This window comes from Talpa europaea (genome assembly GCF_964194135.1).
Source record: "Talpa europaea genome assembly, chromosome: 8".
In the NCBI taxonomy this organism is placed as follows: domain Eukaryota; kingdom Metazoa; phylum Chordata; class Mammalia; order Eulipotyphla; family Talpidae; genus Talpa; species Talpa europaea.
Genome location: NC_140075.1, coordinates 32,411,857 through 32,421,109, shown reverse-complemented (window position 1 = coordinate 32,421,109; position 9,253 = coordinate 32,411,857). Strand labels below are relative to the sequence as shown.

The following is a 9,253-nucleotide window of genomic DNA, read 5'->3' as shown; positions in this document are numbered from 1 at the left end:
CATCTATCGACTACAGTTCAGTCCATAGCAATTCCAAAGTCTCCAGCATCTTTTTCTCTGGGAAGAAAGACTAAAAACCACCATGGACCTAGAATCTTATTATGAATTCCTTGGGTAAGAGGGGCACCTCGTGTTCAGTAATGGATCACATCTTCTTAGAGAGGATGAGGAGACCCAGCACCACAAGTGAGGTAACACATTTTAACATGATCAGAATTTCATAGTAGTAATTTCTTATACCAAGATCAGCACCCTACCCCCTTTCTCTACCATTATCCACCACATCAAAGTCAAGGATCACAATTCCATGACACAAATAAACAGATGCCTGCAGAGAAAGGTTGTTTTCCCTCACAGCCTGGGTTCTGCCTGAGGACAAGTTCATTTCCCTGCAGAACTTGGTGAGGCCCCAGAGTTGCCCATTTTGGCCACAACAGGTGCCAATGTAGGCATCACCTTGTTCTCCCGGCATTCCTGGTCATTCCCCGCTAAGTTCATTTTTTGTCCAATTGACCCAACTTTGGCAGCTACAGGTGCCAAGCAAGGCATCACCTTGAGACTCTGACCATCTGCATCACTGGGCGGATTAGCTACTTTTAAACCCAGAGGTGCTAATTTTGGCATAGGCCTCCACAGAGTATCTGTGCTGTTGTTCTCTAGGCCTGCCTTCATGTGTAGGATGGGGGGTGAGGACACACTTTCAGGTTCTCCGGGAATGCCAGAAGTACTCTTCCCTCCGTCACTGGCTTTCCTGTGGGAAAGGAGAGAATCCTTTATCTCAGAGTCAATAACAATCTTAAGGACATCTGGCTCAGAGGCTGGTTCTCCAAGCTGTTTTTCATTCTCAGAGAAGTCATCATCTTCCAAGTGTAAGAGGAGGGGACTGACAGAATCACTCTCCCCTTGGACATCAGACAACTCTTTTAAATCAGTTCCCAAGTGGCCAACCTGAAAAGTTGCCCTGTTCCCAGGTGGAAGCTTACTGATAAAAGCCCGTCGAGTATCCCCCGGGAACTCTGTTTCCATAGAGTTGGGCAGTTCAGCCAGGTTAACAGAGTCATCATTTAGTTGCTGATTAAGAAAAGCAATCTCATTGAGCAGAGAGGTCAGAGTCTCATCAGTATCATCCTCATCTTCCATGTTAGTTAGCAATTCACTGGGATCCAGTGCTGCTTCCTCTATAGCTGATGCCACTTTTCTCAGTTCCATCTCTATGCTTGAGTCTTTGAGGTCTTTCATCTTTAATTTATGAAATGAAGATTCCTTTGACTTCAGTCTCTCCCGTCTTGATTCACTCTCTTTCCATTTATACTGAATCCCTCTCAAATCACCAGAAGTCTTTTTGGGTAAGAATTCTTGTGCTTCTTGCATACTGGAAACATCAACTATCTGTGGGAAACCAGAATCTTTATTTGCCAGAAAGACCTGTGTTGAACCCAATGCCATTCGGCCATCTCTATGGTTGCCTCTGGAAGAGAGTCTACCTGACTCTTCAAAGGAATTATCTTCATTCTTGACGGTGTTTTTCAGGAGATCAGGAGGCTTGCCATCAGGAACTTCATGAGGATATCTGCTGCCACCCATATCTACCAAATCTCCTTCTGTGGCCAGGGAGGTTACATTAACAATTCTTGGCATCATAAATAAGTCGTCATTTTCTGGGGGGAGAAAAATATTTCATTTAGATCTACAGTGGTAAGCATAGCTCTCATTCATATCCAATGACCAACTATCGCAGGATGACGTTAAAAAAAAAAACACCAGTCTACACTTATCAAGAAGAGAATGGAAATATCAGTTCTTCAAATTATGAATTTATATCCGACAAGAAAATGGGTAAAAATCTAATAACCTAAAGACTCTTTGATACTCCATCATTAACAAAAGTTCTATTTCATTTTCTAGAAATCCTGCCCAAGTAACTTTTTATCCCAAGGCAGATATGCATCATGATTCTGTTACCCAATTAACTGCTACTCTGAGGGAAACTAGAGACAGCACATGTTAAGAGAAAGGATTACTCCTCCAGATTGGATTTCAAAGTATCAGTACTGGTAAGGATAGATACCCTTTCACCTTAATCAAAAATTTAGGTGCCTGGAACTTAAATCATCAAAGAGAGACTTGCTTTCCAACTCTACCCTTTCCCCTCAAAAGGAAATGGTGCTCAAAGTGAATCAGGTTGGTAATGTAATCTCTGAGTACACCACAAAATTGATAAATATTTATCAACACTAAGGACTAAAACTGTGACTTCTCATGTTCCTTTCATTTTCACATCTTTTCTAGAGATGACAAAAGTTTCCAATTCCAAGTGAAAAATACCAATAAAGTATCACAGATGGAGCCAAATACATTCTAGAAAGAGGATCATCTCCAACCAAAGCAAATGCTCTTTATCATTACAGAACATAATCAAAGGCTTTTCTGTCACCGCCAAGTAACAGGGAAAATTCTCATTTACTACCCACAGAAGGTAACGTTTATGACACACCTGATTGAGCCACAGCACTGCTGGGAACTTGAGGCTTCAGATCTGTTTCTAAGAGAGCAGGAGAAACAGTTACCACTGGTCCTGGGAACAGGGGTCCTTTCAAGGTGAGCAATTGCCCTTGTGGAGTCATCACGATGTTGGCAGAGGTGTGTGGAGTATCAGAGGGTGAGGTATTTTCTGTAAGGAAGATCAGAAATTAGTTAAGGATAAAAGATCTTCAACTAATGCTAGCGTAGCCTAAGAGTCTAGGAGATCTCCCGAAACTACACTGACTTTAAAGGTTAGAAGTCAATTTCAAAATTAGTTAGGGAACCCTTACTTGAAATTAATTTTTCACTGAGTAATGGTTACCTGTCCACTGATTCTCCTAAGAGACAAAAGTTCTTATTTTTGAGGAATAGAGAGCTATGGAACCACCTTTTCAAGGGAATGTTTCTGATAGACTTGATGGTGATTCACGATGAAGAGATACACAATTCTATTCCTAGATTTGCTTTTCTATACACCTCTAACAAATTACTTCGTTTTTATCCATCCATGAGAAGAGGTGACTGGACTTCATGATCATTAAAATCCTTTCTAAACAATAATATCATTTAATTCTGCAATGTTAAAATTAACTATTTTAGTTCCCATTACTATTTTCTTAGCTTATATAATAACCCAGAGTTCTTCATTCAAAACACTGGGCAAAGAGTGTTATGAGTGAGTGACTTAAACAGTGAGAAAGGGTATATCGTTCTCTAATGAGAAAAAGAAGTAATATAAAAATCAATTTAGCCTCACTTCTAAAATCAAGATAGGAGGAAGCAAGAACTAAAACCCATTTATTTTGTTCCTTAAGAGCAATTCATTAATATGTAATCTGATAGACCTTGATGCAACAAAATTAAATTTCTTTAAAAATTTCCAACTTGTTTTCAGCTAGATCCAAACCCATGAACAGAACTGCAGGGAAATCAAGAGTTCATGTTTAAATTATGTAAAGATGACAGCTTGAAAATACTCACTGAAACACTAGAAGAAAAATAAAAATGTCTATAGACCTGCTATCAGAAGGAGGTCTTATATGGTACTGTAACCGGTAACTTAGAATTTGCTTGAATATGTAAGATTTCAGTTCTAATATAGAAATCTTTTATAGTTAATGTCCCACTTTTTATACAACTCACCCTTAGTTAATTTAAAACTAAAATTATGGGCAAGAGAAGACATTCAGTCCACTAACCTAAGCTAAACTAAGCTAAACTAAACTAAATTGATGTTCGTCTACTTTAAGGAAAGCAAAGAATGCCCCCCCTACCTGTGGCCTGGTCTCTTTTTCTGGAAAGAATCAAAGGTTTCCCCTTTCTGTTATTTATAAACATCTGTCCGAGATCTACAGATGATGGAGAAGATCCTTCCTGCTGTTTGCTAGTTCTGGGAGACACATCAAACTCATCTGATCCCATCTTCTTTTTTCTTTTTTGTGCCTCTAGTGCTTGTTGTTTTGCATAAATATACTCTAGCTTCTTCAGGACCACTTCTTCTGTCTTACCTATAGATTGATAGGGAATAAATTGTCACTCTCTATATGACCCCACATGATGAGAAATAGTGTCAACTGAAATCCTGTTGATTTAACTATACTCCCCAAAACTATGGAAGATGAAGAGTGATTACAATCCAGAAAAAAAGCCCCACCCAGTCCACAGGTAACTCTGCTGATAACTCTGGCATCCAAGTCTTCAAAAAAGTACTACTGAAAGGGTACACAGAGGATTTCTCCTCACTAGGGCTGTTATTATATTCTTCACCAGAAACCATTCACACATCTTACCTGAAAGAGATGATACTTTCCGTATCAAAATATTCCGTTTTCGAGTCAGGAGATTTTTCTGTCCAATCAACTTGTCTGCCTGGTCTGTTAGTCCCTGAATTTCACTGAATGCCTAGAACAGAAATAATAATACACTGTCAAAGGATTCACTCTTTCCTAACAGCAGATGAAGCCAACACAATTTCTTTAAAGAGAAAGCTTTAAACTATTACGTGTAAGAGCTTTACTAGAATCATTTAAAACAATTGTTGATGTTTCTGATATTATTTTTGTTAAACTTACAGGAAGTTTTCTGACATATTGCTAGGAAATATGGACCATGTTATTTCCAAAATGCATCACTGAGTGGCTAAGAGGTGTTTCCTCTATTATACAAAACATTTCACTTTGGGCCTCCCTGCTGGTGCAGGGGTTAAAGTCTCAGCGCTATCAAGCTATCACCAGCCACTGCTGCCTGAGTTCTGATCCTGGCCAGGGAGCTAAACCATATGGCGCAGCAGACCTCTCCTGTCTCGCCTGCTGCTTCCCCTCAGCGGTGTATTTCAGTAGATCTGCCTGTTCTGCTCCCTGCTCTGTCTCTGGCAAATCTTCTCACCTGCTCCCACCCCACCCGCCCCATGCCCCCGCACCGCTGGCCTATACCCCAGTTCTTGTATGCAAAAATAAAATAAATCTTTAAAAAAAAATTTGCTTCTATTTCAATAATCAACTTTAAAACCATCTCCAAATCTAAATAAAATCTGGTTGAAGTAACTTTGTTCTAGAAACTTGCCATGTACTCCCCTCCACCATCTACTTAAAAGTTAAAAGCAAATTAAATGAATTTCTGCTAGCATGAATATTACGTATCTTCCTTTAAAATGACTGTCAACCATTAAGAAGCATGTTACAATATCATTGATGCTGTGCTTATCACTGTGATTAAGCTGTTCTAAGTGCTATAGAGAAAACCAATTTAATGAGATCATAACGATGAGAGCTTACCAGAATTTTCAGCAAAAAGATACTTTGATTCAACAAAAGAATTCTCCCCCTAAGATATGTGATGGATTTTTACCAGTCAACACTAAAATATTAAATTCAAATTCTATTTCAATGTCCCTCAAATGGTAATGGTTCTTTTTCTCAAAGTATCCCTAAAAACTCTTAGTCAAACTCATATATGTCACTTTCAGAGAACACTTACCCTTGTAAGGATGAGACTTTTAGAAACCTTGGAAGAATGAAGTAATCCCAAAGTAGTCTTCAATTTCTCAAAGAGATCCCTCATTTCACCACGGCGACGCCGCTCATTGGCAGTGTGTGTGCGGCGATAGTAAGCATAAGCTTCTGCTTCTTTCTGTAGCTTTTCACTCCAGTATTCAGGTTTCAGTTTTATAGGGACTGGTGGAGTCTGTCCAAATGAAAGATTACCAACTAAGTATCCTTCACTAAACATCTTTCTTGTATCTGCTCCAAACCCCAAACGGCACTGTTCTATTTTGCCACCCACCATCTGTCTGGACTCCCGGAACATTCTCAACTGGTCATCTCACTAGTCTCATTTTGGAGGAAGGTTGTTCCTTCCTCCAAATCTAATCCCAAGAGTGTAAAAGTTAACACATGCCAATGCAATCAAATCACTTCTCAAATTTCACTGGTATTCAAGAAAGAATTTGAGGAGATAAGATTTGAAAAAACTTACGTATAGAATTTACTAGAATTAATTTATCTATAGAATTTATTAGAACTTATTTTCATGACACAAATTACATGAAAAAATTTTTATGAAATTTTGATGGGGGGGGGGGAAGGTAAGAAAAAATTGGTGAAGGATCAGCTGCCACTCTTTCTAAAAACACCTTTCCTCTCCAACCCTTCTGAAGTGCTATAAGTTTTCAAAACACATTATGCAACCCTAGACCTCCCTGCCATTATAAGGCTACTGGTTGCACCAGGATTACTCATCCCTTCCACTCTAGACTCTAACATTTAAAATGCAATCTTCCCATTTTTCAGAAGTCTTTCTTGACCCTCAGAATACCTCAGACTTCCTTTTTTGTTCCTATTTCAATTTATAAAGAATAGATGCCTATAGTTTTAAATATAAATATATGAAGAGCTTATAATGAAAAGCAACTGTGCCCTGTACTGTACCTGGATCCTCAGAAACAAACACTTTTTGATTCTTTTAACGGCTTTTTCTGGTTCTTAAATCTATATCCTAAATAAAAAATAGTAATATAAGCTTACTCTTCTATTTTCAATGCTATCTATTTACTTTCTACTATGCATAAGAGAATTTAGCTCACATAACTCTTTTACATCTGCCAGCCCATCCACCTAACATAAATGTCAGTTTTCCTGTTGACTCCTTTGCAATTTGAATATAATTCTCAGTTTCTCATTTCACCAACAATACATGGTATCCTTTGTAAAATGAGCTATCACCAGCTGTATTTGTCCCTTCTACTTCCCTCTTTCACCTTCTAATTTGTTATTTGTACTTACACATTTTTCAAGATTGAAATTAAGTCTTCCTTATTCATATAGTTAAGTTTTTTTAAAACCATTAACAGTGACTATTACAGTGACGTAGTATTGTAAATACTACTTATACAAAGGATTGATTATATTTCTTGTCCACTAATTTTGTTTCTTAAATTTGTGTTTTTCTAAATTAGTTTCTTAATTTTGTGTTTCTCCCTCTGATGTTTCTGTTTTTCCTTTTTTTCCTGACATTTTGCCTTTCTTAAAACCCCAATCACATACCCAAAACTCTTATATACAGTCTTTCTAAGGTTAGGTTAACCTTACTGTACCTCAGTACAGTATGGGGGAATGAAAAATACAAAATAGGAAGTTAATACCAACTTAAAATAGAGCAAAACAGTATTTCACATAATTTGTATGTGAGTTGGAGTGCAAAATAATAGATTTTATAAATTATTATGAAAATTCTTTTATGTGAAAATGTTTTACAATGAATGAAAAATATATATAATATAGTAAGATGTACAAAATAAAGCCATGCAAATATGTGCCACCTGACCCCCTGAACAAAACCAAAACCAATGGCTTTTGAAAAGACTTGGCTATCACGTTCCATCTCTCAACCCAATCTCCATCATTTTTATTTAGCTCGTCCTCTTAAATTAAGACAGAATGACAAGGGCCTCCCCAGTGGCGCAGCGGTTGAGTGCTGGGTTGCGAAGCTGCCCGCAGCCTCTGCAGCGCCAGTTCGATCCCCGGCTGCTCCCCGGCCACCAGAGGAGGGTCCCACATGGCGCGCAGACCTCTCCTGCCGCCCGCTGCTCCTCTCAGCAGTGTACTTCGGTCCTTCTGCCTGCTCTGCTCCCTGCTCTGGCTCTGGTGAATTCTCTCACCCTCCCGCGCTTCTGACTGTACCCAGCACTTGTATAAATAAATAAATCAATCTTTTTTAAAAAAAAAAAAGACAGAATGACAAGTGGAAAATGGTTTAAACAACCAAACTCTCTCCCATTCTTAGAAAGGATAAAGAGAAAATCGTTCTTAATTATGGTTCCATGATAACACACATTGAATACAGTAAGAAATTAAAGGTTTATAATTTCAAGGCCACTTAAACTGCCAGTCATCATTTAAAGGAATCTTTTTTGGTCACTGAAAATCATGAGTTCTGACAGGAAGAAAGTCAGCTTGTTTACGTCAAATAATTATATTAAAGGATTAGTTTTTCTAATAAGGACATGAATTTTCATAAACCCCATACCCATTTTAATTGCCCTAAATAATGTGGGAACAGCAGGAGAATTATGAGGGAAAAACAGCATTAACAGTATAATTTGTTTAAGGGAAAAAGTTTATTTTATTAAGTTATTGATAGTAAAAACAGTCTAGAAAAGTGATAACTGAAAGAGCTAATACTATTTTAACCCTAAGGACAAATGTTATCAATTTTATTAACATCAGCTTTATTAAATGATTGTCATTAAATGAATTGTAAATACCTTTCGACTCTTTTCAGCAGCTTTTTCATCTGAAGCACGGCACCTACATAAAGAACAGTACTTTTCAATGTCTTCCGGAAACATACTACTCTTAAAACCTATTTTACAACTTCATTAAACCAAACCACCCCAAATTGTCTAAACTGTAATCAGTGTCTTCTCAAGATATAGCATGTGGCAGTATGATTTATTCAACAATTCTATTTCCTCTGAGTTTCAGATAGTCCCTGAAACTGCAAATTATTTTTTCAATCATGAACTATTTCAGACACTGAAAAATGTGTTCATAAATATATAAATAAAAATATATAAAGAATAAAAAATTATTAACAAATACATAAAGAACACTCAGGTATTTATTACCCAGATTGAGATTTAAAAAAAAAAAAAAACTACTCAGAAATATAAGAATCTCTGTGCAGCCAACCCAATCACATTTACGTTCCTCTTTCTCATAAGTAAACGCCCCCACATTGAGTTTACCACATACATCTTTAATATATTACTAGCAACTCATGATAGATCCCTAAAGAGAAAATATTATGCAGCATTTTAAACATACCATAGTGCATCTTTCTTCAACTGATTTGTTTCTCAACAACATATGAGATATGTTGACAAAAGTATTTAACTGCTAGATATCTAGCACTCCAAAGTGTGTATTTCTTTTTTGTTTGTTTTTTCCAAATTTGCCTTTTCGCTGTTTCCATGGTGTTTTGATGGAAATTTTTAAAAATTTAACAATTTGTTCCTTTACAGTTCCTGCTCTTTATATGTTCATTAGTCTTGGCCCTTTATTATTCCAGTCCGTTAACATGGTATACTCATTTATTGAATTCTTCTTCAATGTCTTTCAATAACAAAAGTCTTGCCCAGCTTTTGCTAACAGTCCCAGTTATTTTCTGTTACTGTTATAAATGGTACTTTTTAGTTTACATCAGAATTTAGCTTACATTAGTATACTGAACT

General features: G+C 37.1%; 1 protein-coding gene across 8 annotated transcripts in view; it reads right to left on the bottom strand.

Annotated features, from left to right (window-relative positions):
* Window positions 1-381: 381 nt before the first annotated feature.
* Window positions 382-9,253, bottom strand: part of MGA (MAX dimerization protein MGA) — a gene marked incomplete at both ends in the record, with an annotated part of 80,310 nt that continues 71,438 nt past the window's right edge. For all 8 annotated transcript variants that reach the window (XM_084239719.1, XM_084239716.1, XM_084239717.1 and 5 more), the window contains 6 exons: window positions 382-1,658; window positions 2,495-2,671; window positions 3,798-4,031; window positions 4,314-4,425; window positions 5,500-5,706; window positions 8,285-8,327. In XM_084239719.1, the coding sequence (XP_084095845.1) occupies window positions 382-1,658; window positions 2,495-2,671; window positions 3,798-4,031; window positions 4,314-4,425; window positions 5,500-5,706; window positions 8,285-8,327 (2,050 nt within the window). The remainder of the gene's footprint in view (window positions 1,659-2,494; window positions 2,672-3,797; window positions 4,032-4,313; window positions 4,426-5,499; window positions 5,707-8,284; window positions 8,328-9,253) is intronic.